Source organism: Stylophora pistillata, chromosome 12, assembly GCF_964205215.1.
Source record: "Stylophora pistillata chromosome 12, jaStyPist1.2, whole genome shotgun sequence".
In the NCBI taxonomy this organism is placed as follows: Eukaryota; Metazoa; Cnidaria; class Anthozoa; order Scleractinia; family Pocilloporidae; genus Stylophora; species Stylophora pistillata.
This window is the reverse complement of record NC_142530.1, coordinates 20,963,817-20,990,775: the sequence shown is the minus strand read 5'-3', so window position 1 is coordinate 20,990,775 and position 26,959 is coordinate 20,963,817. Positions and strand designations below refer to the sequence as shown.

The 26,959-nt window shown below is 38.1% G+C and overlaps 3 protein-coding genes across 7 annotated transcripts; 1 reads left to right on the top strand and 2 right to left on the bottom strand.

Moving 5' to 3' along the window:
* On the top strand, window positions 1–6,750 carry LOC111337423 (uncharacterized). 2 transcript variants are annotated; one of them, XM_088740480.1, is made up of 12 exons: window positions 1–156; window positions 794–899; window positions 1,556–1,828; window positions 2,158–2,274; window positions 2,596–2,823; window positions 3,077–3,187; window positions 3,791–3,967; window positions 4,140–4,319; window positions 4,476–4,655; window positions 4,812–4,988; window positions 5,411–5,587; window positions 6,192–6,750. In XM_088740480.1, the coding sequence occupies exons 2-12, from the start codon at window positions 809–811 to the stop codon at window positions 6,602–6,604; spliced, it is 2,124 nt and encodes a 707-aa protein (XP_088596606.1). In that variant the 5' UTR covers window positions 1–156; window positions 794–808; the 3' UTR covers window positions 6,605–6,750. The 2 variants fall into 2 exon arrangements, with proteins under 2 accessions (XP_088596606.1, XP_088596607.1); XM_088740481.1 differs by lacking the exon at window positions 4,812–4,988.
* An 836-nt stretch (window positions 6,751–7,586) lies between these two features.
* LOC148719213 (uncharacterized) lies at window positions 7,587–12,353 on the bottom strand. Of its 2 annotated transcripts, none has more exons than XM_088740506.1 (4): window positions 10,803–12,353; window positions 10,454–10,673; window positions 8,916–9,022; window positions 7,587–7,874 (listed from the first exon to the last, which is right to left on the bottom strand). In XM_088740506.1, exons 1-4 carry the CDS (start codon window positions 10,806–10,808, stop codon window positions 7,653–7,655), a joined length of 555 nt encoding a protein of 184 aa, XP_088596632.1. In that variant the 5' UTR covers window positions 10,809–12,353; the 3' UTR covers window positions 7,587–7,652. The 2 variants fall into 2 exon arrangements, with proteins under 2 accessions (XP_088596632.1, XP_088596631.1); XM_088740505.1 differs by having other exon boundaries at window positions 10,811–12,353.
* A 130-nt stretch (window positions 12,354–12,483) lies between these two features.
* Window positions 12,484–25,461, bottom strand: LOC148719212 (uncharacterized). 3 transcript variants are annotated; one of them, XM_088740514.1, is made up of 5 exons: window positions 25,331–25,461; window positions 23,730–24,436; window positions 14,696–14,915; window positions 13,885–13,991; window positions 12,484–13,021 (listed from the first exon to the last, which is right to left on the bottom strand). In XM_088740514.1, exons 3-5 carry the CDS (start codon window positions 14,886–14,888, stop codon window positions 12,818–12,820), a joined length of 504 nt encoding a protein of 167 aa, XP_088596640.1. In that variant the 5' UTR covers window positions 14,889–14,915; window positions 23,730–24,436; window positions 25,331–25,461; the 3' UTR covers window positions 12,484–12,817. The 3 variants fall into 3 exon arrangements, with proteins under 3 accessions (XP_088596640.1, XP_088596641.1, XP_088596639.1); XM_088740515.1 differs by lacking the exon at window positions 23,730–24,436 and having other exon boundaries at window positions 25,331–25,417; XM_088740513.1 differs by lacking the exons at window positions 23,730–24,436; window positions 25,331–25,461 and adding an exon at window positions 15,055–15,545.
* Between the last annotated feature and the right edge of the window lie 1,498 nt (window positions 25,462–26,959).

The window sequence follows — 26,959 nt, the reverse complement described above, 5'->3', positions numbered from 1 at the left end:
ACACCTTGCCGGTTCGTTAAATATTAAAAGGTTGACTTTTGAAACAAAACTGAATAAGACTGAAAAATATAGTTTCAGTTAAAGACAACTAAAAAGAAAATTCTGAAAAAAATCTTTGAAAGGTTTTTGCGGTACCGGAAGCAAATTTGTAACAAAGTAAGTGCGTAATGTCTAACCTTAAAATAATATCTCTCGACTACGTTCAACAGAAGATGTAGTTTGCAAGGAAAATTTCTCCGCACGCATTGGTGTTATGAACAAACATCAGCACGCTTTCGTTGTTCATAAATAACAACAGAAAAAATTTGAGGTCACTTAATTTTTTTCTTATTTAGGAAATATCTTTTTATCATTTCTGTGGAGTTTGTTTCCTATTCACTTTGTTGTTGCATAAACTAGCTATAGACCATATTTATCAATATTTTGATCTTTGAAAAATAGGAAACACGTCAGAAGAAGAAATTCCTTTCCCATTCGCCTCGCTTTACACCTTACCTAAATCAGTGAGATAGAACTCAAGCTGCTCCACAAAGGCTTTGGGTGACTGAAAAGTTAGATAAATAGGAAAATAATGCTTGCCGGAAATATCATACTTTACCCGTTGAAATAATTTTCATAATCTACCACTTGCGGTGGTCATATCTATAAGTGTTATGACTCCGATATAACCCAAGTCATATTACCTTCCTCTGGTGAATGGGCAAAAATACCTTGAGCAAAACTCAGGAGATACAAGGGTTCTGAAGGAATAAACAAAAACTGACTCAATGCCATTCGTATCATCCCTTCCCAGAGCAACCAGCAACGCATGGATGGGAAATACTGGTCCTTCCTTCATTTTTACGGAATATGGTTGATGATCTGTGCATCTGTTACTGGTCGTCTGGCGCTGAAAAAGGGTTAGACCATTATTTAAAATCCAAATAACAGAATAGGTATACCAAAATGCATCCTGGAGCAACGTTGTAGGAGGTGTTAACGAATTATACTCAGTTGATGACAAATAAGAGCGACTTTGATTCTTTTACGTTTTGTTTCACGGAACACCAAAAGGAATATTTTTACTATGGAACAGAAATGGATATTTTGGCCTAAATTCCGTAAGTTCTGAATTTTTGAAGTTTTGCTCCATATAGCTCCTGGTTTCCAGATAATAACTAAGATTACCTCGATTGTGCTTGTGGCATAAGCCTAACTCGAATTTGTCCCATCTTGACCAGAACAAAACTTTGGTTTTTTATTATTCTTAATACTTTAATCTTGGGATCCTAAATTTTCCTGGGTCCAGTTGTTCGAAGGCCGATTAGCACTAATCCGGGGTTAAAGTTTGATTCAGGTTTCCTTATTTCTCTATTCAAAGAACCTTTATGAGATAATTTTGCCTGTTCTTTTTAGAGCATCCGATCATCAAATTGTAGACACAAAATAATTAAACTGAACTTTCTCCTAAAGCTTTCAGATCTGAAATCAAATTTCACGCTAACCCTGGGTTAACTTAACTCAGCTTTGAACAACCCGGCCCTGGTCTAATCAAACGACATTGCTATTGTACTAGATATCAGGAGAGACGCTTCTCCTTGCGGATCAGACTGCCCTTCATACTGCTCTCCTGAATGTTTACCCGGTTGTTGCAACTTCTTCCAGTACTACACACCTGCACCACCTCCGCCCCCTCCTCCTCCTCAGCCCGGACCCCCCGGGCCTGATGGTCCTGTTGGTCCCGCTGGGCCACCAGGGCCAGATGGACCAAAGGGAATCCCCGGACCACCCGGTCCTCGGGGGCCTCCTGGTTTTCCCGGAGCTCCAGGCAGTCCGGCTGGCCCTCCAGGTAAGTTTGAGTCAAAAGTGATCAGAATTAAATTAGGAAAGGTTAAAGGCAGCTAGCAGGAACCTTAGAAATGCGAGGAACAAGTGCAAAACAAACAAAAAAAATTAACGAAAATTCGCAAAAATAAAAATTAACGCTAGAAATGTATATGGAGTCTATTAAATCAACGAGTTAAAACTTTCGTCACTCGTTGTCAGCAAAAGTGTCCGATTTGTAAGAGCCACGCTCCTACGGTTACTTTACGGTTACTTAAAAAACGCGAGAGAAAGTCTAAGTCTGTCATGGCATTATGAGCTAATTCACGCTCACTCTTCTCTCCTCATTGAAAGGAACACCGGGACCCTCTGGAAATCCAGGACAACCCGGAAGTTTAGGGGAACCTGGCGATATGGGTCCTGTCGGCCCTCCAGGGTCCCCGGGTCCTCCAGCCGCCCCTGGTGCCCCAGGTAAACCTTCTTCCTCAAGACGTATCCTTTTTTTTGTGATGACATTTGATCAGGCCAACTCTTATCCAGGGTCTGTTCGATCAGCTTATTTGGCAGTGTTGTAGAGAAAGCATTGCAACATAATGCAAGTCTTACACAATGCAGTTTCATAAAGAACATAGACTGTCCTTTTCTTCCTTTTCTTTCTTGATACAACGCAAGTGCGGAGTCATTTCAGTATATGTTAAGTTTTGTACTTAACCTTTTTATTGCTGAAGCCGCTGTTGTTTTTCCTTTCTATAATCACTTTTAAAAGTTCATGACCGTTTTTCTTTCAATCAGGACCAAAAGGACCAAATGGTGATAATGGACCTGCGGGTGCAATGGGGCATCCCGGGGAAATGGGAGATCCGGGCTTAGCAGGACCACCTGGTCCCCCTGGACCACCCGGACTTCCAGGAATTCCAGCCACTTCTCCTCCTCCAACGTGTCCTGAGATTTGTGAGACAATCTGTGTGAGTACATGCCCAAGCGCCTGTTGTTCAGGAGCTGGTGTACCAAGTGCCAATGGTGAGTTCACGTAGATGGGTTGAAGTCTAGTCTCCTACCTAAGGATGAATGAATTTATAAATGAATTAATAATTAATAAGTGATTTATTGTGGATCCTAAAAGAAGTGAAACGAATGAGGAAAAAATGCTAAAAACACTAATTTTGACAGGTTTCTTAAAGACCTAGAATTACAATGCTGTAGTAGAAATTTCATGATTTCAACGGCATGCAGTCAGCTGACTAACCTAAACAACGCCACGAAATTTCGATAGGTCATCAGGGACCTGAGGGAAGTCCAGAGGAACCAGGAGCCCCTGGCCCACTTGGGGTACCGGCCACAGTAACAGCGTATGGAGCCCCAGGGGGTGCACCAGGCCAAGCAGGTAAGCACTTGGAATATTTTTAAAACTATCAATAATAATGACAAAAACAAAGACAAAGACAGTGACATAGAAAAAGACAACAACAACTACAATAAAAATGTCACCCACGATGGCGATAACGATGACTCCCAAACTATTCCTGTAATTTTTAAAATACAGGACACATCATAACGACAGTCCATGAGGCAAGCTCATTTTTTGTGTTAGTCCCCTCCGATATTTCCAATGCCCTTTTGTTGAATTCCAAATTTTTCGAGCAGTTTTCCAAGTGGTAAGACAGGTTGCAAGACGAGATTTAAATGTCGGCGTCGATCTTTAAACACTTAGCCCGTCATAAAAAAAAAAAAAATTTGAAATGTTAAATTTACTCTTGAAAACCACAAAGTGCAGTTATGGTCATAATTGCTTGACAATTTTTTTATTATATAAATGAAAAATGTGTTGTTTCTTAACACCTACTGCTACCTTGAACCACTCTGTTCAAAGAAAGCAAACTCACGGGTGATCGTAATGACACGAATTGTTCTCTTGTGAAAGATGAATGTCAACAAGGCCTAAGGTCAAACAAGCATAGCTCAAAGCTGAACTTTCCGTTCGCACTAGGTGTTCAAGGACCTCAAGGCGCACAAGGAACAAAGGGAGCTATGGGAGCTATGGGAAGTCCAGGAGAATCAGCAGAAGCTGGAGCACCCGCACCTCCGAGTCTACCGGGTCCACCCGGGATTCCAGCGATAACTTCCACAAATAACAATGCCCCGACTGGTCTGCCAGGCTCTGCAGGTTAGAGATGTTGATGCTAAAGCTGAATAAAATCTTCAGTGACTCGAACGAGAGAGACCAATATGCTCTAAAACAGTTTTATATTCTGTTATTCATGAACATTCAATTCACCAATTTACTTCGACTCATATTCCCTAAGAAGATTGTTTACATAGATCATAACTGTTATCAGGGCTTCAGGGACCTCAGGGTACTCAGGGGGCTATGGGAGCTATGGGAGCCAGAGGAAATCCAGGAGACCAAGGAGCAGCAGGACCTCCTGGTCCACCAGGGCCCCCAGGTCCCTCCGCTGGGGCACAGGCGTCGACACCTGCAGCTTATGGTGCACCAGCTGGTGCTCCAGGTCAAGCTGGTAAGAACGTTCATCATCTATCAAAATCATTTTTAACGATAGAATGAGTGCTTTAGATGTGAGAGTGTTATTTGGTCTCTTCAGAACCTTCATTAAGACACGTTTTCACGTTACTTACTGTGGAGTATTGTTGACATAGATTACAACTTTTATCAGGGCTTCAAGGACCCCAGGGTCCTCAAGGGGCCATGGGAGCTATGGGAGCTAGGGGAAATCCAGGAGACCAAGGAGCAGCTGGACCTCCTGGTCCACCAGGGCTCCCAGGTCCCCCCGCGGGGGCACAGGCGTCGCCACCTGCGGCTTATGGTGCACCAGCTGGTGCAGCAGGTCAAGCTGGTAAGAACGTTCATCATCTATCACAATCATTCTAAACGATCTCATGTGCGCTTTAGTTGTGAGAGTATTATTTGGTATTTTTAAGACCTACATTATAACATGTTTGCACATTACTTACTGTGGAGTATTGTTTACATGGATTATAACTTTTATTAGGGCTTCGAGGACCTCAGGGTCCTCAAGGGGCTATGGGAACTATGGGAGCCAGGGGAAATCCAGGAGACCAAGGGGCAGCTGGAGCTCCAGGTCCACCAGGTCCCCTTGGTTCCCCTGGGTTTCCAGCGGCAACGTCCAAAACTCATAGTGCTCCAGCTGGAAGACAAGGCCCAGCAGGTAAAGTTCAGTGACCTGCGATTTTGGTATATAGTTTCGTAATGGAAGGGTTCCTGATATTAAAAAAAAAAATGTTTGATCAGCTTGATCGTGAAAAAGCAGGTGAGTTCTTTCATACCAAAATATTGCTATGAAAAAGGAAAAAAAAAAAAACAAAAAACAAGAATGCAAAAAGGAATAGCAGGATGCCTACACGCTATATTGTTTATTTTCGTATATAAATTAGAATTTTTCTAATCAGCCATGTAAATTCTCTAAGCCATCTTCATACCCATAGATGAAGATAAGTGTGACACCTAATTTGCTATCTGACAATCGTTAAGTCGTTGAAATATTTTGCTAAGAGAATAGCTCTAGATTTACAGAGCTATTTGTCACACAATACCATTTTAGCATAATCAACCATATGTCATTTCTGATAGGTTTTCAAGGACCATCAGGGCCCCAGGGAGCAATAGGAGCCATGGGTGCCCCTGGAAAACAGGGAGTCCCTGGTGCTGCCGGACCATCAGGACCTTCAGGCCCACCAGGATCTCCTGGGGCTCCGGCGGCTATACCTGCGCCTTTTAGTGCCCCAGCTGGTGCACAGGGACCTGCAGGTAAGAAGTACAACTCCCAGGTCTCCAGGTGGAAATTCCTGAGGCCTTTACTAGTTTACGAGTCAAACCGAAAGACAGACTTTCGGGTAGTGAGATTTTCGATCAAGAGTCGATAAATAAGAACTCAACTTAAACAGCTTCAAGCATTATAGTCTCAATCAAAAACCAGTCCTTGATCTAAATTCCTAATTACTTTACTGAGTAGATTCACAAAGGTGTGATTGATGAGACATGTGGTTTCTTTTCAATCTCGCGGAATATACGAATATAAATAACGTCTCTCCTGCAACAAATGCGAATATAGGATTAAATGTGAAGTCTGGTAACTCTCTCCTGCAACGTTCTGACTGCAAAGGTGATCACCCTGCGGAGTTTTCTTTACAAATATGGTGACCAACAGCCAACTCCTAATCAGCCCGCTCCGCAAGAAAGCGGATTTTATCCATGAGAGGTCACCTTCGCGAAATACGTCTCTGTAAAGCGTTTGGTGACTCTGGTGTTGATGAGGTCGGTTTTATACACACTATATCGACTAAGAATGAATAAACTTATATCAAATGCGCAAAAAGCAAATGATAATTTCCAAAATACTTTTGTTTCCCAGGAATCCAAGGACCTAAAGGTCCTCAAGGTGCCATGGGAACTCCCGGGGCGATGGGACAACCCGGGGATGCAGGAGCTGCCGGACCACCAGGACCTCCGGGGCCACCCGGACCTCCCGGCATACCAGCGGCAAATGCTGCACCCATTTGCCCGGCGATTTGTGATAAATTATGTGTTGGTATTTGCCCTACAAATGATTGTTGCAAAAAGTCACAAATTCCGAACGGGAAGGTGCAGATTTTAAACAAAGGAAACATCGTGCCTGCAAAAGATGCAAGCTCAACGCAAGGGCAGTTATTGGTTCAGGAACCAGCTCAAGCAAATAAAGGCGTGCAAGGTCAAAAGCCTGAGATAAGAACTTTGACTCAAGGCAAAAACGCCAGTTATAATATCAAACGAAGCAAAATAAGGTAAAAAAGGAATCTCTAGGATCGATATTGTTGTGTGAAGATTCTCATGATATTGAGCAATCTTAAAATAGTCTCAAATGTATTTTACATTAAATGCTTCATGATATATGCCTTCTATTAAAGTGAAAGGTATTTCAATAAATGCATAGAAACACATAATCGTGTTATCTCCTTCATGATCATAGCCATGCTTCTCTGGCAAGTTACTCTGCGTAACTGGCGATTCTGAGAATGCTATAAAGTGACAAGCACCGAGGTCGCGTGGGGAACCATCTCTCGTCACGAACTTCCCGCCACCTCGCCCTTCATCGCTCTGAGTGCACAGATACAAGCTCGTGCTAAACGGGCTCTGGTAAATTCGTTTTTCTTTTTAAGAATGGCTTGCTGACTTTTAACAGTCACATGATCGGCTGAGAGAAGGCTCAAGAGGCCGAAATACCATTAAATTGTACGATTATGTAACCTCTTCAGACAAAATGATACTGCGTCGGCTAATTATACTTCAAGTAGTTTGAACTATTGTGCAGTTTATTGTGATGACCTCTCAATTCGTTACCAAACTGTCACACCTTCCCGTCAATGAAAGGAGGTAAGCAACACTGAAAGAGTTTTAGCGCCCAAGTGCAAAGATAACACATGGATCTTCGTCTCGTGCACGTGACTCTTTGGAGACCAGCTCTACATGATAAGTCGATTCCTGTTCTTCCTAATTTAGCGACACATTTTCCACAGAAGGGGTCAATTCATGAATAGTTTATGCGTATCGATTATGATAGCTTTACACAAGCTTGAACATTCTGGCTTTCTTTGACGACTTTTTAGATCGTTTAAAGCCATTTTTCTCACAGACTAACGTCGTTGAAGTCGAAACCGAAACTTACCCGTTTTCGAGTGCTTTTTTTTGTTTGTTTGTTTGTTTTGTTTTGTTTTGTTTTGTTTTTTTTATATAAGGATACATTTGAAATTTCAATGGCGCAATCACGGTATCGTCAAGATCGGAAATGTTTATTTCAATCTTTTCTCATAAAATCGCTATATACGAAAAATAAGGGTCATTTCGTAGCCGAAAGTTTACTTCTCTGTTTTTTGAATAAACAACGACCATCTCTTCTGTTACTGCTTGTGCTTATTAGGGATAAGTTATGACTACAGTTATCATGGACACCTATGCACATTGTCCTATTAACAGCTAAGTACTTATATTGGTATAGTCTTCCCACTCTTGTCTCTTCAAACAGGATATTGTCATCGGAGTTACTATCGCAGCGCCCTTCCTGCGAACGCAATATAAACAATTAAACATATCGACATATAAACATATTGCTATGCATTATTGGGCAAATTACTACCGATAATTTAATATAACATAGGAAAACGCGATTGCGCTGGAAAGATCTTTTGAAACTAGTAATGTAATGGCTGCAGACAATACTGATAAGCACATACAAATAAACACTGTCTCAAGTGACTGACGCTATTCTTTACATAACCCCCCCACCCCGTGACATCAAGTTAATGACCCCAGAAAGATAAACACTATCTCAACTGACTGGCGCTATCTTCAGTATTGATACGGAAAACATGGTCACAAAATATCATTTGCATAAACAGTGACATTCTTTTGCTAGTATCTTCTGAGGTGGCGTGTAATTAGCTAGAAACACGTGATTGTCATTGTTAAGCATTTGAGTTAATCTTCGACTTCTAGGTTCAGTTGATAGGTATCAGTAATTAAAGTTATTTAACCAAAGACTTTTTTTGTCAGTATATATATGTTTGAGATACAATGAAATATATGAACTTCATATATTCCATTGTATCTCATTTATCACTTTCACGGGTTTATTACGAATCAACTTAACGGCCTGCTCCCAGTTGGCTTGTTAGCTCAATTGGTAGAGCGCTGCACTGGTATCGCAGAGGTCAGTGGTTCGAGTCCCGTACAGGCCTGATTTTTTTCAGGTCTGATTTTCGCTATTGCTTAAATAGCGCTATCTACTGCGAGGATCGTGCATCATATGTATATATATGTTTATCAGATATTTAGTGAACTTATTTGAAATTACTTGAATATATCAACAAAGTTGAAATGGTAAATTGGCCACCGTTACGGTTATAAAAGCTAACGTTTCGAGCGTTAGCCCTTCGTCGAAGCGAATAGGGGAATTGTGGGTTGTGTGTGCTTTTAAAGGCAGAAAGTGGAGCTACGTGATTGGTGGGAACATGGCAACGAGAAAAACACGAATAAATCAGTGGAATGAAAAGCGTTCGTTGATACCTGTTTGAAATTACGATCCTCTTAAAACAATACTCACCTCAAAAGTAACCATGGCGTTTTTCACAACTTTTAATGTATATGTAATGTTTTGGTCATGGATATACTGGATGCAGCTTTTCCCTCTTTTTTGTAGAAACTCAAATCCTAAGGCGAAGCGCAAAACACACTTGTCAGCGAAAAATGGAAGTGTTCAAGATTATCAGATTTGCAACAAAATTCTATTTGGACACTTGCATCCAGTCATAATAATCAAGTTTGTGGTTTAACTTGAATTATGCCCCAAAATTGCTTTGTCATTAAGTGGCACGATTTGCAAATTGAGATGCAAATTACTCCATTTGCAAACTTTGAATACTTAAAAAAAAAAAAACCCGCAGCTTTGAAGGCCTTGTGGAAACCTTTACTTCATATAGGAAATTGAAAGATAGAACTTGTGGCTATGGCAAGTGGTAACCTTGAAGCCACGCCGCTTTGCTGCGTTGGCAATGGAGAGCTGACTTACACTTTTAGAACAATGGAAAGCTAGCTTAAGGACCCCTTCTCAGTTAGAACTGGCACAGCCCACATTAAATATTTTTCACAGAACTGTTCTTTTAAAGCTTCTGGAAGCAACCGCAATAGGTCAGAAGGCTCCTTCCACTCTAAGTAACCGATCATATTGCAGAATCTTTTACTGCAACTAACTTTTATTTTAAGCCCAGGAAGTGTAATATTGAGCAATCAAGTTTTTTAATATGCAATTAATATTGATGCTGAAATTAATATATGTTGAAACTGATAAAAAGAAAACTTCTGGAAAAGAGTCATTCTGTATTCTTTTTAATCTGCAGTTTAAAAACTGCTTTAATGCTAAAAATGCTCCACAATTTGAAGTTAACCCCTCGAAAGGTGCTTCTCCTGATACCAATGATAAGTCTGTTCGGACGTATTATTACGACGATCTTTTGTATATGTCATGACAATCACACCTTTTGCTCACTCGAGAGAATAATTTTTAATTTGGAGGAATTTAGCCTTACGTGATAATAACAACGTTTTAACAACGAAAGAAATGGTATTGGACCATTTCTTTCAAAAGACGTTGTCATCGTCACGTAGGGAAGATTTTAAGTGATTAATTTGTTGTGAAGTTTTTTAAGTTTTGCTTATTGCTAGGCATCCATCCATCACAGGCTCTGGCTAAGTTGGATGTTTATCCCAAGCTTAGTCCCAAAGGTTTGTGAAGATGCATTTATTTTCAGTGAAAGAAGTTTTCTCTCACTAATACAAGTTGTTTCTGGGTTTCGAATGATCAGGGGTGAGGAAGCTTGATTATTCTGAGTGAATTTGTTTAGAATTCTGTCTATGAATTCCATTGTTACTATACTGTAGCCATGCGAATTTATACGGATAACATAAAATTTACAGGCTCATGTTTGAAGACTGGTGGCCGTAAATGTAAAATCAGGAATCGTTTGGTATAGTTTAACCAAAGCGGAAAACGAAAATAATTTTCTTAGTTCAGCAAATTTTTTTCTTCGAAAAACAACCAAATAGAACACATTAAAACGCAAATTCTTTTGGTTATTTACTTACTCGTTGTGGGGTCTTTGATCCGTGAACCATTGCATTTTGCCTCGCATCGCTTCTTCCCGTCAAAGACTGTACATTGTTGCGTGGCAATTTTTACAAGGTTACCTCCTTTACAAGGCTTCTTGAGTCTAAAATGAGAATGAAGTCTCCAAAGGGTTTGATGTAGTCGGGTCGTCCTCGTTTCAGTTTTCATCATAAGAACCACCAAGCACATGAAACTGGCCTAAAATGGCATAAAAATAAAACAATGAACTCATCAGATCCCAATCTATACATAAGCCCTTCAAAATTTATAGACAGACCAAAGTAAACAACAATGAAATTTTGGAATGTAACAATTCCTGATACAAACCCACATACATGAGCGTGCAAAATTCTTCCCAGGTTCATCCTGTATGACCTCTTTCCGTATAGAAGTGAGATTTACCACTTTTGTAACGACTGTAGTGGTCTTAAATAGACGCAAGGTTACAAACTATAAAATTCCTTTCAAAGTACAAACGTCAATTCTGTGTAAGTGGTCAACGTAGTTAAGATCCCGGAAAAGGTATCGCCGTCAAGAAATTTAATTAGGCTTAAATGCCGTTGATATTGTCTCTTTATGGTTAGTAACCAGCTAAACAAAACATTTACATCTATTAACCCTTGAATCGTAGGTTTTTACACTTTTTTTTAGTCCGAATGGTTCTATTTGATAGTATTGCTGCGTCATATTACTTATTGTAAAAATCAAGGTTACTCTCACATATCTTCTACCCTAATTAACTTTTTTTCCCTGTGTTTTTATTCGTGTAGAGCAGTTTTGGTCAACGTATAAAGACCAGTAAAAATTGAGCAAAGGAGAGGAATTGATGACTGTGTAATTTCGCAGTCATTTTGGTTGATATCTGGGAGAGGGAAGAGTAATATAATAATAATATAGATCAATTTCTATAGCGCATTTCCATGTAAATGCTCCTGAATGCGCTTTACAACACTGTGCGGGGGACTTTTCCAGACTGCCGGCGGTAGTTTACAATAAATAAAGAATAAATTTTACAGATGCCCCCTCCCCCCATTCCCAGTAACCAGGCCAGACCACATCACAGATATCTCATGATGTGGGTTCTTTAACGTCCCCTGTCGAAATTAACTAATTGATAGGTGCAGGAGACGGGACCTCCGGCTTTACGTCCTATACGTCCTATCATGCGAAGTTGACCAATGTTTGGTCTTTAATCTTCAGAAAGGTAGCAATTTTAATTTTCAGATATATTAACAGATTCTTTGTTTTTTTTTTCTCCTCAATATGCCAACTGTGTGAGATTTTTTTTGGATCCGCCGATTTCCAATGTGGGGCGTTACAGATACACCACATTCCTTAGTTGTAAATAGTTTCCTTTGTTTGTTGAATAAACATCGATCATCAATCTAGTAAGGAGACAAACTTTTATCAGAGTCTCCTGGTACACCTAGGCATGTGTCGTTTTCCTGATCATGTGTACAAATTGATATAGTCTTCTTTCGTCAAAGAGGAGCTGTTCATAAAATTGGTATTGTCGCATCGCTGTTCCTGCAAAGGAAATTTGAATAGAGACACACATCGATGGATCAACTATATGATAATAGTTTGAAGAGGAAGATCAGAGTCACTCTGTATTTCTTAGGAGATCACTACTCTGCTTTCAAAAAATCCCGGAAAAAATTCCAGATCCTCTTTATGCAACCTAGCCGTAGAGAGGAAAAAATATGTCGGTAGTTGATTCCAACTTACTGCTTTACCGAATAAATTCGCAAAAGTTTTGACAGACTTGAGCATTTAGAAAAACGATTTTTAGGGACGATGCAATGTAAGCTATCACTGATTATTCCGTTTGTATTAAAAGTTGAAGTCTTTCTCAATACTTTTTGTCCATACCCAATCTTGGTGGTCTTAGGACCATCTAGTTCGTTTAGTACGTTATGTACCGCTAACAGTGGTTTGAAATTATGGTTGATAGGCTGTTCTGAAAAACTCCTACATGACATAGAAACAGGATGGCCTCTTCGTTGAATTATGTCAATAATTTGTCTTTATTTATTAGATAGAAATTCACATCAAAAGTTGCAAGATAAAATTAACTAAATATTTCAAAATAAGCTCTTACAATGTAAAAAGTTATTCTATTGTATATTTAAAAAGTTGCAAGATAAAATGAACTAAATATATCAAAATTAGTTCTTACAATATGAAAACTTACTCTATTATATATTAAAAAAAGTTATCTTAAAAACGGTACATATCTTTGACAACCATTGTTCTTGTAAGACAACGACGAAACTTTTAGGAAGACATTTAGATTTTTCAAATTATCTCCAAATTGTCGATATGGCATTTTTAAGAATAGTTTATATTCGCTTTCTATGTTTCTTAAACAGACAGCGTCCATCATCTCCATTTGCTCTTATTAGGGATAAGTCTACGTCGCAGTTTTTATGTACGCCTAAGCACAAAGTCGTATTTCCGACCTTGTGTAGATATTGATATAGTCTTCCAACTCGTTTCTCGGCAAACAGGAAATTGCCATTAATGGTATGATCACATTGCTGTTCCTGTAAAAGGAAAGAATCATACTTATCAGCATTTAACTCGAGTAAATGGTGCTTACCTCGCGCGCTAAATGGCAGCTCAATGCTGAACAGCAACGAATTATTTGCATTCGAGAAATGAGGAGAAACATTTTGGTTTCCCGTATCGTATGATGATAATAGTTATGGTAATTTCAACAACTGTCATAATTCTTTTAGCATAAAAAGATCCTCGAAATGTTACTCTTGCGCGTGGACATGTCTAATTGCACTATTTTAACGATACACTGATTTTAAAACTCCCATTTGTACTAAGTTTATAATGTAATATTGATGAAATGTTAAAAGACAAAATAAATGATTCACCTCAGTAAACTGATGATGGCATGAGTCATGCCGAATCATGTCTTTAAATAGTGTTTTTATGAGTTTAAAATTTATTTTAATAATAATAACAATAGTAATAAAAAGAATGGAAATGATAATGTTGACTACAATAATGCTTATAATCATAAAAAACAAAAATTATGATGATGAAATAATCACCAGGAGAGCTCCCTCTATCAAAGCCTACAAACTTGGAAGAAAGAGGTGTAGTCATGGTTTTAATATCCATGTTTTGTTCTATTTCCTCTAATTGACCAACGTTTTTCTTTCAAACTGGGCGTGCATGCTCATAAGTGGCCTCCTACGTGATTTCATAAGTGTCTGTAGGAGTGGTTTCCAATCATCCTTAAATACTTGATATTGAGACCGATGAGTCCTTTTCATAGTAACAAATTATCGATGAGTTTAATTTGCCATTTATATAGCTAATGTCGAACAAATAAAAACATCAATGCTAGCCGTCTATGAGAGTCACAACTATTAATCTTCTTTAAACTCACCTCAAAAGTGACAGTCGTACCGTTGATGACTTTTAATGAAAATTTCCTGTTAAGGCGGTCGGAAACTTGGATGCATTTTTTCCTTCTTAATTGAACCAGCTGGAAACCTTGAAATTGCAAGAGTACAATGGTTACATGGGAACTTGTCGGGAAGTCATGCAAGGTTAATCTTGCAAGTCTGTAATTGCTTTGTTTTTTTGTACTTTAGTTCTTTTGATTGACGAAATACATTCCAGACGAATAATTGGCGTCACATCCATTAAATGGATAGACGTGAGTGAGCCATATTTCTCGTGACTGATCGTGGCTGTGTTTTTTTTTTTTCATTAATTTCTATCCCTTGAAGTTGTTTTTCAAATGTAATGATGCAGTTCAACACGCGACCAATTGTATGTTAACTATTCGCCTCGTTTTCAATATTTGATGAAATTTTTTATCGGGGAAACCTCTTGGAAAACTATTACAAATCACTATTACAAAATTTTTTATGCTGGAGGAAAATGCTCTCTTTAAAGACTCGTTTTTAATAGTCTTTTAATTGCAAAACTTGTTTTAATTTAAGTTGAAATTGAGAAACCCTTATAAAACAATGAACATTTAAGCACCCGTTAATATATCTATGACTATTTTGTGTACATGATCTAAATCTAATCGGGTAAAATACATTTGTCAGCACTAATATGTACACTGATATCTGAAGTTTTTTTGATCAACACCATCAGTCCTTTAAATTCAAATGGGCCAAATATCATAACCAATTAGAAGATATCAATCATCTTTAAATGAATTTAGCTAAGTTACAAATACTTACTCGTTGTGGGAAGTTTGGTATACCAGCCATTAGATTTTGCTTTACACATCTGCTTCCCGTTAGAAACTATGCATTGGTTAGTATCAATTTTCATTAGGTTCCCTCCCCTACACGGCTTATTCAGTCTTAAATGAGAGCGAAGCCACCAGCGGGTTGATCTCTGTTGGGTCTTCAACGACTCAACATCATTCATGAGAGTGAGGTAGAAGACCAAAACGACCTGTAAAGGAAGGAAGAAAGGGATATTAAAAGATTGATAATTGACCATTGCACTCAATTTTTGTAAAAGATTATTACAAGAACTATACGGATAGATCATGAAAACCAAACAAACAGGTGGAAAAAATTACTCCACGTACACTAACACGCAAAGTGCTTCTGAGGTCCATCTGTTGCAATACCTTCGCAGAATTACCTACCTAACTGATAAATGTAGCTAAGCACCGATAGGGTCTTTAAATCTTCCAAAATATAATGACGATATCTCTATAAAAGGCAACATCGTCGTGCGGTGAGCAGATTAAGGAAAAAATATAACCCTCAAGGATTTTTGTCGAGTCATTAAGGTTTCCATCCGTAGTTCCTTGAAACCAGAAAGACATTATTTATTTTTTTTTATTTTTAATCTCAAGAAAGGAATTTATTTTTTCTTTAATAATGCACATCTTATTGTCAGTCTTGAGCAAGTGTAGGTGGACATGAAGACGAACAATTGATCTTACATGGTGCAGGGATTTATTGTTTTTAATTTTAATGGATAAAATCTCTCTATTCGGAAGCAATTTTATCATATATGATCCGTCCGGGTCCGACCCCGCTCGCGCTATCCCATTGAATACCATAGTGACAGCTGACGTGCGTAAGGCCGGACAGGTTGACGTGAGCCGGTCCAGTAAAAGTCGTCCGGCCCTGGTGTACTTATGCGGCGACATTGTTCGCTGTTGTTGCAAAAAAAACGAGTGACAGCAGTGGAAAAAAAAAAAAGAGAAAATAAGTCACAATTTTCAATTAATCGTCTGTTCCTTGTTGTGACTCGAAAAGAAAAAATAAAAGTTTTTATTGTAAAATCTTTTTTTGTGGTTGTCCCGTGCGCACTAGTCTGTCGCGTCCTTTTTAATTTAAAAGAAACTTTTCAGAATTTTCCAAATCTTAGTCAGAGGTCATGATAAAATGCTTATTGACTGATTTAGGTCGGGCTGGACGGGACGTTCATGAAACACGGACCTCGCTGGCTTGTTCCGTATGTCGTGACCTAGAGCCAAATATTTCCCAGTCCGGCCCTCCCACTCAGTCAATAAGTGCATATTATTTTGAGAGATGATGTTTTACATTTCCTTTGATCACTCTCGCTACCGTTAGAAAACGAGTTTCAAATGAAATCTGGGCGAGTCTGTGCTGGTACAATTGCAAAAATCTTTGCGCTTTGTAAAAGAAGCAATTGTCGCATTTTGCAATGAGACACCTTCACAGTATGTAACAACAGTTGTCGCACCTAGCAACAACACCTGTTGCACTTTTTAAGAAACTTTGTAAAGATAATCAGAGGGCAAACAGACCCATTAATAGGCGTCTTCCTTATCAATAATGGTAAAAATTGTTATTGATAAAATCTTTCTTAACTCTGTGGGGATTGCACACTATTCATTGGAAATTAATTTGTTGGAATGCGTAAAGCTGAGCAGAGTTAAGTCAATTGAACTTTTTATTAGAATGTTTTACGTAGGCGGGATAGACACCTTTACAGTGAAAACAGACGTTCACAATTATGCACCGGAGTTACGGTAGTTTGTTTGTTTGATAAGAGTGTATAAAGGTACAAAGCACCTCTTTGCTTTCATAGAGATTTGATGAGAGATATTTGCACTGTTTGCTTCTGGATTGTTGGACTAAGGGTGGGTTAAAGACCAAAATAGTGTCGGTATGGAAGGGAACTATTTGAATGTGTATTTTTGCTTTCGACGTGACGTTTTCAGTATGACTCGCGAAACAAAAAAGACAAATAAATCAGTACTTTTTCCGCCCACAAATATGATAATAGCTTTGCGGTTGGTGATAATTACTTTCCGTGGCAATGTTGATTGATGGTATTTTAGGCAAGCCAAATGTTAACGTGCTAAAAATCATGAGAAAAATTTGAGACGATTGATTGAAATCCTCAGCGGAAGTACATCGCTTTCTAATCATAACTATTCTCTTTAATCTTGCCCACAAAGATCATATTTCATTGTAGAAGTGTTTTAAGGATAGTTAATGGATAATCAATCAAACTGTCACGGTAAATAATTGCGTGTTCTTTGGCCCCATTTCAGATTTGCGCTTACTGAATGGGACCCATCACGAGAATACAACGTGTTTTGATGCATCAACGTTCAATTAGGAGTATTGTGTAATTATGTAAAAAAGAATTCAAGATACATGTATTGCGTTAAGTCATTCAGTCACTGAGGTTTTCAAACTTCGCTGGAGGGCTTTTCATTCCCACCACATCACCGCTTGTTAATTCAATAGAGCTTACGACCCTGATAATCGCGCTATACGGTACATGTGCGAATAAAAAAAAAACGTCTCTAAAGAAATATTGCTCATAAAAGTTTCCGAGTAGTACGAAGCAACAAATAAATTCCAGGTTTAACTTCCATGTTTACTGGGTTTATCTATATGCCTTCTTCAGAGTTTGAGAATTTGGGTGAGTAAAGTGCGAACACTCCAAATAAATCAAAATAAGCCCAAATTAAGCAACATTAAAATTTCATTATTCAAAGTGTCCTCTTTAGTGATACCCAAGAATCTCTTACCACGTCTACTTGAACGACTAACGAACAATACGTTGACGCTTAACCTTGTAACGATTATTAATACTAAAGCAAAAACGCGTTTTGAGGATGTTTTTTTAAACACAGTTCAAAATGGTTGTCTTTAAAGAAGTTGCTTAAACTGATATTTGTCGCGCAGCTAAGATTTAAGTCAGTTATTACTCAATGAGCACGTTCTGTCTTTTTTTTCCATTTGATTAAACGTGGTTTAACTAAACATTTTTTGTTAGTCTAAATTTGGCATAAGTTATATTCTCTTTTTTCTAAATTAAACTAGCAAAGACTAACTCTCTCTGATGTTTAAGGTGAGGAAGGGTAAATTCCTATCACAGCCTTCAGCTAAACCTAATGGCATTGGTGTGTTGCCACTCACATGTTATGTCGGTAAATATTTCATCGATATACATTTTTATTATCACTCATTCAACTAAAAATGATTGGGTCTTAAATGTTTACCTGAATTGATCATGAACTAGCGAGGAAATACGAACTAGGAAATGATGATTCAACTTACATTCCATCTTCTGGTCCTAGTGCAGTTGCTCGGCTTTGTTGCAAAAAAATTAAACCTTTCTTCGCTATTGTTGCAGGGCGGCAGTGATGGGAAATGAGAAAATGGGTCACGTTTTTCGATTAATTGTGAGTTTCTTATTCTGACTCGAAAAAAAAAATTTGAAAGAAAAGTTTTTATTTTAACGTTTTTGTGGATTTCCCGCGCGCACCAGTTCTATCGCGTCCTATCAAGCTAAAACAAAATTTTCAAAACTTTCAAAACTTAACCAGTGCTCATATGATAAAATGTTTATTGACTGAGTTTGGTCGTGAAGGAAGGGAAAATATTTGGCTTTCATTCATGACGCACGGACCTCACTGCGCTCGGTCCGTACGTCATGGTTACAAGCCAAAGATTTTTCTGTCTGGCCCTCCCACTTAGTCAATAAGTACATAGTATTGATAATGTCTCCAAATTTCAAATGTTTTCCTCCTCACGTAAAAAGTTTACGTCTGTTGTACCATGACATTTGTGTTCTTGCGAAGACAGTATTTGAATAAAAACTATGAAATAAGAACTTTAAACTTCCAAGAACAAAACTATTATTAAATTCTATAATAATGATTGTAATAATAATAATAATAATAATAATAATAATAATAATTATAATGGTAATAGAGGTAAATCGGTGTATTGGAATCTCTAAATTTCTAAATACGATGAAGCTATCTCTTGTTGGATGATTGACATATTTCTGCCGACATTTTCCGAGTGTTATTAATTATCCATAGTCTATGTACAATTGGAGATCTTTTTCCTTCAACGGTATCGACAAATATATAATCATCTGCTTCTTAAAGAAAACATCAGTCTCTCTGACATCCTTTTCTTGCTTTGCGAAACCTGATAGTGACGTCAATCCTTCATGTTTGATACTCTTTTATATCAAGGAATGTTTTTCAATTGAGGAGGGCGCAATCTTTTAATGCCTACAAAATGGATCAGACTATATTGAGGATAAACAAGTTTCAAATAAGTCACAAGAGCCCAAGCTGTTCTTCCGTGTTTTTCTCCCCCTGACAACGCGTTTAATCAGTTGTATTAATTTACCTATATTTAGGTCCTTCCAGAACTCCTCGAACGTTCGCTATTTCGTTTACCGGCAGCGTATCTATGTTTCCAAGCGGTGGTTCTGAGTTATTAATGATATCAGCTGGTCAATGCCCAACCTCAAACGATGAAGGTAGTTTTTCCAGTAAATTAGATGAAAATGTTTGTTGCGAAAATGCCTATTTCGGTCATCGGTACAGAACATTACATAACAGCACCGTCCTTTTTCAAGCACGTCTTCTCCAAACTCTCAAATATAAAACGAATTTTGATGTGCATTCTTACTTTCAGTTACCTAAAAACATGTCATCCATTTCATTTCGTTGAAGACTTTAATGGACACTTCGTGCCATCTCAGTCATCAGCAAACCATATGCATTTCTTTCCTCTGACATTGGCAAGCGTAAGTTATTTATGTAAACGAAGCGTAAACAACTTGGCGATATCGTAAAGATTGAAAAAGCAGATCATATCAAATATCAAAACACCAAATTTTGATAATTATATTTTAGTAATTGACGTGCAGGTGAATCATTAGTCGGCAGGAAGATCGCAAGTTCTAAAAGATGATGATATTGTGTTAGTTGCACACTTTCTCTATGTCCCCAAAATTAAATTTTTACTGACGTTGAGTTTTTCGTGTCAAGTAAGAAACCTGAGGAAGTACTAAGGAGGAAACACGAAGAAGTACTTACGTGTCAAGTAAGAAACCTGAGAAAGTACATACATCTATTATTATTTAGTAGCATCCATAGTTGGTCATACTTGTGCTCTTGCTAAACCGAAAGCGCTCGATTTGAAAAGTGTTGGCACACTGTGACCGTGGTGCAGTGATTCTAAAACTGAAAAATTTGAGGATCGACGGTATGTTTCTTACTGAGATCAACAGAGTGACACTTCTGGGCTTTCACTTCACTATTTTGCACACATTAACGAGAATGCTATGGCGTCAACTTAACTCTCTACTGAAAATAATATAAAGTAAGGCAGGTTTGAAGCGGGAGCTGGGGAAAAATGTATTCAATCTGATCACAAACTAATAAAAGAGGTAAGTTTCTAAAGAAACTGTGGTGCTGCGTCGTTGGGGGTAACAAGGTAATTTGGTTGTCTTAACTAAGTTGAAATTGTAAATTAGGCACCGTCACGGTAAGGAGTTAAAAAGCGGACGTTTCGAGCGTTAGCATTTCGTCAGAGCGAATGTCGAAGAGCTAACGCTCGAAACGTCAGCTTTATAACTCCTTACCGTGACGGTGGCTAATTTACAATTTCAACTTAGTTGACATAACCGAATTACCTGATCACAAACTAGATCCTCTCAACCAACTTTTCAGAATTAAATATCACAAACATTTATTGTTACCAACTGGATAAAATGATCCTACAAGAGGAAAATTGATTTAGTCCCTGATTTTAAGGAAATATGAAGAGGAATGCAGACAGTTTTCATCAATCTTCGAGAGTGACATTATAACTTTTTCATCAAAAAAAACTACGAAAACGTAAATTACAATAAACATTACTAGCAATGGAGAAGTATAGCCCTACTTTAAAGTATCACTGCTGACAACACTCACGTTCTTTGTTGTTACAAAATACTAACTAAACAAACGTAAATGACGTTTCGAGCGTTAGCCCTTCGTCGGAGCGAATAGAGGGTTTTTTTGTGGTCAATATTGATCTAATATTGACCACAAGGAAAAAGCCACAAAAAAAAAAAAGAAATAAAAGAAAAAAAAACCGGCGGTTGAAAAAAATAAAAATAACAGCACCAGACACTTCATATAAGTAACGAGGGAAAGAGACCAAGAAATACAAACTAGGTGTTAAATCAAAGTTATCTACTTTGTAGGAGATTGGCAAAAAACTTCCAAAGTTTAGTTCGTATAATCAAAGTAGTTCTGAAAAGTCCAGGGTTTTCTCCCTACATAAGTATTTTGGTAAGGGACAAGTTCTCTATGATACTTTGTACTGTGGATTTCTCTAGTAGATCGTTTTCAGGTGACGTCATCAAATTCCAAAATTTAAAACTAAAGAGCCACGAAAATTTTTATCCTCAGGTATAAGGGCGATTAAAGTAATATCTCTTTTCAACTTTTCAGCTCAATAGAGTGCTTAGTTTGGAAACCAGCGCAATTTGAAGTTCACAGTTGTGGCTGTGCGTGACATACAGCTCTGATCGTGTCTGTCGAAAAATATACACTTATCTAGTGATTTTTAGTCTTTTTAGGAGTTTAAGTGTTAGGAAAAGTATGTTTATTTATGTTTGTTGGTTCAGTTCAGATAATCAGTCGACCAAATAGCCAAAGTAAGTTCCAAATGTTTATATTATTTTCTAGCCGCCATATTGGTGGACCAAAGAGGTGCACCAACATGGCGGCCCCACACTGGGCTCTGCAAATTTGTGCAAAACATTTTGACGAATATTTGAAGTTTGGAAAAACGAAAAGGCCTTAGACTTGAAGGAGTGTCTTTTTTACCTTTCTCCTATATAACATTGCAATTTCTTGACCTTATCCATGGAATAGTTTTCGATTTATTTTTTTATTGGGTGAGAGGGAAAACGATCTATGTCGAAAAGAAAAGGGATATCTCACTGTTTCAAAGAGTTTTTATGAGATATGGCTGCTTTTACTGACTGAATGCTTACCTAGTCCCTCTACAATGACTCAGTTTCTACGCTGAAGGGAAGATATCAGCCAAATGACTTATGGAAAGGAATTCGTAGAGCAGATAGATACTGTAGTGACGATGCATTAAGAACAAGTTCATCTATCTTCTTCAATTCAAAGTTCAGTTCAATGTCAATGTTTATAGCGAGTTATCAAGATCTGACTGAATGTACATGTATCGATCTATTTGTCTTCATTTTGAGGAAATACATTGTGATGCTATCGCTATCTCAATATATTCATGTACGTAGCTCGTCTGTTGTAAGCAATGATTTGCTGTAGTGATCCAGTGAGGCACAAAGTGTGATGATCTGGGTTGCTGGAAAGCAGTTCGAAATTGACACCTGACATCAATCTGGCTATTATCGAAACTAGCATAAATCAGTCTTCTTTTTCTTACGTATCTAAGATTTTGGGCGAAAATAATGTAAGACCTCTCGTTAATACTGTGTGACAAATACGTAATGCAAGGTAAAAGTTTCAACTCTCTTACGAGACATTTTGTGAAATGCTAGCCATGTTTCTCATTCCAAGGACTTTGTGCTGTTTTTTTTTTTAGATGTAGTAGGCTAAACTTAAAACAAAATTATAGTAGTCGATTTATTGAAACTCTTATATCATGAGCCTTGGGCTCGGAAGATTGGGAGACCACTTCCCGTGTATTTGATGTCAAATAAATATGCGTTATTAACCAAGCTTGTTCGGTCAAGATGGTTGGATATTGGCCGAGTTTTTTTTTTGCATTTTTATGGACGGAGACGAAGTTGAGGTCCATAAAAATGCGAAAAAAGAACGAAGCTAATATCCAGCCATCTTGACCGAACAAGCTTGGTTAATAAAGGATTTATTATCTTGCGAAAAGATTTCGCTTTATTTAGAGTTAAGAATGACTTGTTTCCTTCGAGAGCTGGGAAAGAAAGCCAACTAAGTTTGTAGCACAACAAACTCAAGAAAGTCCTTTCCGTTTCCTTTGTTTTGACTATCTTCCGCCGCTTTTTGCGTTTCCATCGCCGAAATTGTCCAAGAGTTACGAACGTAGCTCTTATTCTATTTTTTTCATGCGCGGGATCAATGCGGGAAATCCCGAGCGGGCAAGATGGGTCCATCTTGCCCGCTCGGGTAGCCAATCAGAACGCAGGATTCGCTTCATCTTACCCACGGGCGCTGCGGCAGTATGTAATCCTATCTTATTTGGTTTTATCTAGTGCGTCCTTCATATGGGAACGTTTTGGCTTCTGTGTGACGTTTACAAATTCACCTAGATATTTAAAAAAATGTTATCGTGATTAATAGTCAGAATTAAAGTGGTCTAAAATTTTATCTTTATGTTTCTAAGTCGTGCAGAGAATATATTTTCCGCACCGATACAACCGTTTGGTTGCAAGGTGCCCTGACTTCAATTACGAAACATTTCAAGTTGTAGAAGAGTAGTTATGTTTCTTGTTCGAGGACCGTTTGTGAAAGTTTGATATCACTTCTACCACGGTGGTCGCACGAAAGTAGCATCCCTAGGTGGTTCTTGATCATGTATTAGAATACAGCAGGTTCGTATTTAAGTCTAAAATATATGGGAGATTACGGTGTGAATATCTAAACAAAGTTTAGCCGTTGTTTACTAAACAAGCAAAACCGCTCCTAAACAAGCCTCTATTTAGCTGAACCTTTCATCTGAACATTTATTTTTATGAGCAGGGCAAAGAAGGCCGCAAGCTAACAATGGAAGGACATTTATTTGATCAAATCAATACTCTTAACAGGAGAAAGGCTGAAGCCCGCTGATTGCGTAAAACCGTGGTTTGAGTTAGACCTCGCGTAAATAATCGGCCCTATGATTTTAGGAAGCTAACTCCATCAAGTAAGATTTGGTAATTGAAGTCATACTAACGATAGAAAAGCCACTGTCTTTCTAGAAATTGTAGGAATCATAAAACTTGTTTGTCAGTTCTAACCTTTGTGGAATCTTTCCTTGTTTAGTCTCTTTCTTTTCTCCAACGTTGCTAAAAGTCTCTTTCTTTTCTCCAACGTCGCTAAAAGTGACTCACTGCATGTACGGCTCAAGATCAAATCTAGGCAAAGGTGTCTTTTATCGACGTATCTCAACTTTCAGACAGGGGGCAAAATTCATTTACCATAATGTCAAGTGTACTTTAAGTGGAATTTACACACTGAAATCAGTCGTCCATGCACAAGCAGAGGTAAGCTATTAAAGTGGTATCTAATAATAGCGGCTCTGTTGCAGCTAAAAAATTTTACGCTTGGAAATCTCTTTAGAAGACATGAAAACATCCGTGCATTGGGTACACACAACGTAGGCTAAGGTTAAGACCAAAATGGTAGACCCATAACATGTCTCCAAATGCTCATATTAGAAAATGTAAATTTGACGTCTTTATTCTTGTTCCGTGACTTTCATGGCCAGCTGTTTACACGTTGAGAATGTAATCCATTCTTGTTAAAACACTCGGTAAGAGCGATCCGGTCTGACCGATCTGGTGTTAACATTCTTTATTTGCAGATTGCTGATTGTCGTTTGTTTGCTCTCATACAAAACACTTCACGCATATTATGTCGATGAAGGAATAGGAGGCCAATATCTTTCCAACTTTAGCTGTGTCTATGAGTTCCATCAATCGCCCATTGTGCGGCGTCCATTTGTCTGTTTGTAGGTCAAGGGTTATCGTTAATGCATAATACGCAGTCTTATCGTGATTTTCATGAGAATATACATATGACTATCACAGCTTTCTGCAGCGCGAAAATGTATGCGACCATTTATCACTCTTGGAATGCTATCACAGTCTTGTGCCGTACACGAATTAAGAAGTAAAAATAATAGGATTTAAAAATGGAACATTCTCTTTATTTCTAAATGCAGCTCGAATTGTAGGGGTGGTGAATGGTCCTTCAAAAACTCAGGGTCTCGCAAAATTTTAGTCGAATTTCGTAGATCCCACAGTCTCGTTTTTTCAGCGGTTATGTGCGTCTCGCAGTCTCGTTTTTTATACGAATCGAAGGTGTCTCGGAGTCTCGATTTTTTGCAAGGCTAAGGGTCTCGAAGTCCCGATTCGTTTGTTAGTTTTTTTAAAATGACGTCTTCTATAAATTAAAATAAGCAAACAAATAAGAAAATGCTATGCTTAATAGACCCTTAATCGAATACTTAGTTTGAATTAACTTTGTTTTCCAGAAAAATTAATCTTTTGGATATTAACTTTCATTTCCTGTACACACAGCTGGTGGTTTTGATTTCCCCGCTTTCGACGCGATCGCCGGAAAGCGATCGAGTGTATTTTTAATAGTTCGACCTACTTTGCCAACTTTTGCCATCTTGGGCAAACAATCCCAGGTAAAACCACCATCAGTGCGACTTGCGGCCTAGATCTTTCAAAGCTAGCTATAGTAGCTTACAGTTATAGGACCGCGGGACTTGACTAGCGGCCAAGCGTGGCGTGGTTGTTTTCGCGAGGCCGGGATTGAAGTTTTACTGGTAGACGAACAGTGAATTGTCGCCACATTCATAAATACCAACAGTTATATATAGAGTACTTACGTGATTCGTGGTTTCGCTTCCGATGAGAAGAAGAAGACCTTATGCCCATCTCGGTTTCCTTCATTGTTTTGAACGCTTCCACCTCGAAGGAAATAAATGAATGAAAGCCTTTATTTAAAGAGGGTAGCACTTAATAGCCAGAGGCTAATAAACTTGTGGCCCTCACACTCAACTGAGTTCTAACACGGCCGCGCATTCTTTCTGACTACTTCCAGACAACTTGAGTTGTAAGTGGCAGCACGTCAGTCAAAAAAATCAAAGGGAAACGACCAAGCGAAACCTCTTGACAGGAAATTAGGTCATGGCCAGGAAAAAAATTGAATTTATTGACTGTTGACAGTTCTTCAAATCTGATGTTTCGTACAAGGGTTTACAACAAAAGGATCCTTTGTGAGACTTTTGTACAAGCTCATTCTAGCTCATTCTAGCTCATTCTCATAGCTCTCAAGCAAATCTGGGGTTCGCAATTTAAGAGTCTTAATGTCTCGCGCTTGCACTCAAAACCCTTTGAAGTCTCGGTCTCGCAATCGAAAAAGTCAAAATGTCTCGGGCTCGCAAAGAAAAACGCTAGTCTCGCCGTCTCGCAAAGTCTCGCATTTACCATTCGCCACCCCTAATTGTAATCGCGTGCTGTTTATTTATTTATCTATCTATTTGTTTATTCAATCAACTTTTTGTTTTCATGATTTTAATTTTTTTGTTTTTCATTTTACTTAACATCTTGTGTTGAAGAAAAGCGTGAAACCTTGTATTGGGAAAAAAAAAACCTTTGCCTAAGAAACCAAGAACTAACAAAAATTCGATCCACGTGTTTCTTTCATACAGACAAAATCTCTTGCATAAAAAAAAAAAAAAAAATGAATGATTATGATAAAATAGTGGGCAAATAGAACTTAAAAGTGGAACTTCCATCAGGCGGCTTTTGGAAGGAACAAATTGAAGAATGAACCCATAAGGTAAGAACACGCATCGACACTAGCAGTCAGGAATTAAAAAGGGACAAAACTTCCCTTTGAACTAAATAGAGACACAAACAACATATTAAAACTCTAACATAAGATATTCAAGTAACTAGTAAACCATTCTGACCATACCTAAACCTATATGTACCCTTGATTTTTATTGTTTATCCTACGGTCTTCGATACAAGTTAAGGATCATTTGAACAGCCCTTCATGGAAATTTAAGACCAAATCAAAACAATGAATATCATAGTATCACTTATAAAAATCACAACTGTTGTGGACTCAGCGTGGCGTGCATACCGATGCGGACAAGGTTTCTAAGGTTGATTAGACGGTTCAAATTGTCCAAGAAGCTAACAAAACCCGAATAAAGCAAAACACGTTTCCTAAAACTATCAACGTCGAACGCATTTGTCCTTTTTTGTCGAGTGCAGAACAGCATGACGAATTCTTAAAGAGCTTGTCAGAGGTTTAAGTCTTAAAGTTTCCTAGAAGTTTTCTTAACATTAGCTTTCATTCCCAGTCTGAATACTCTTACTTTTGCCCACCTAAGATTAGACATTATTGCCCAAATCCTCAAATTTCATAGCCATGTATTCAAGTACAATACTTGGATAGTCAAATTAACTACCATGATCAACTTAGGTCGCTCTTCTGAAAACAA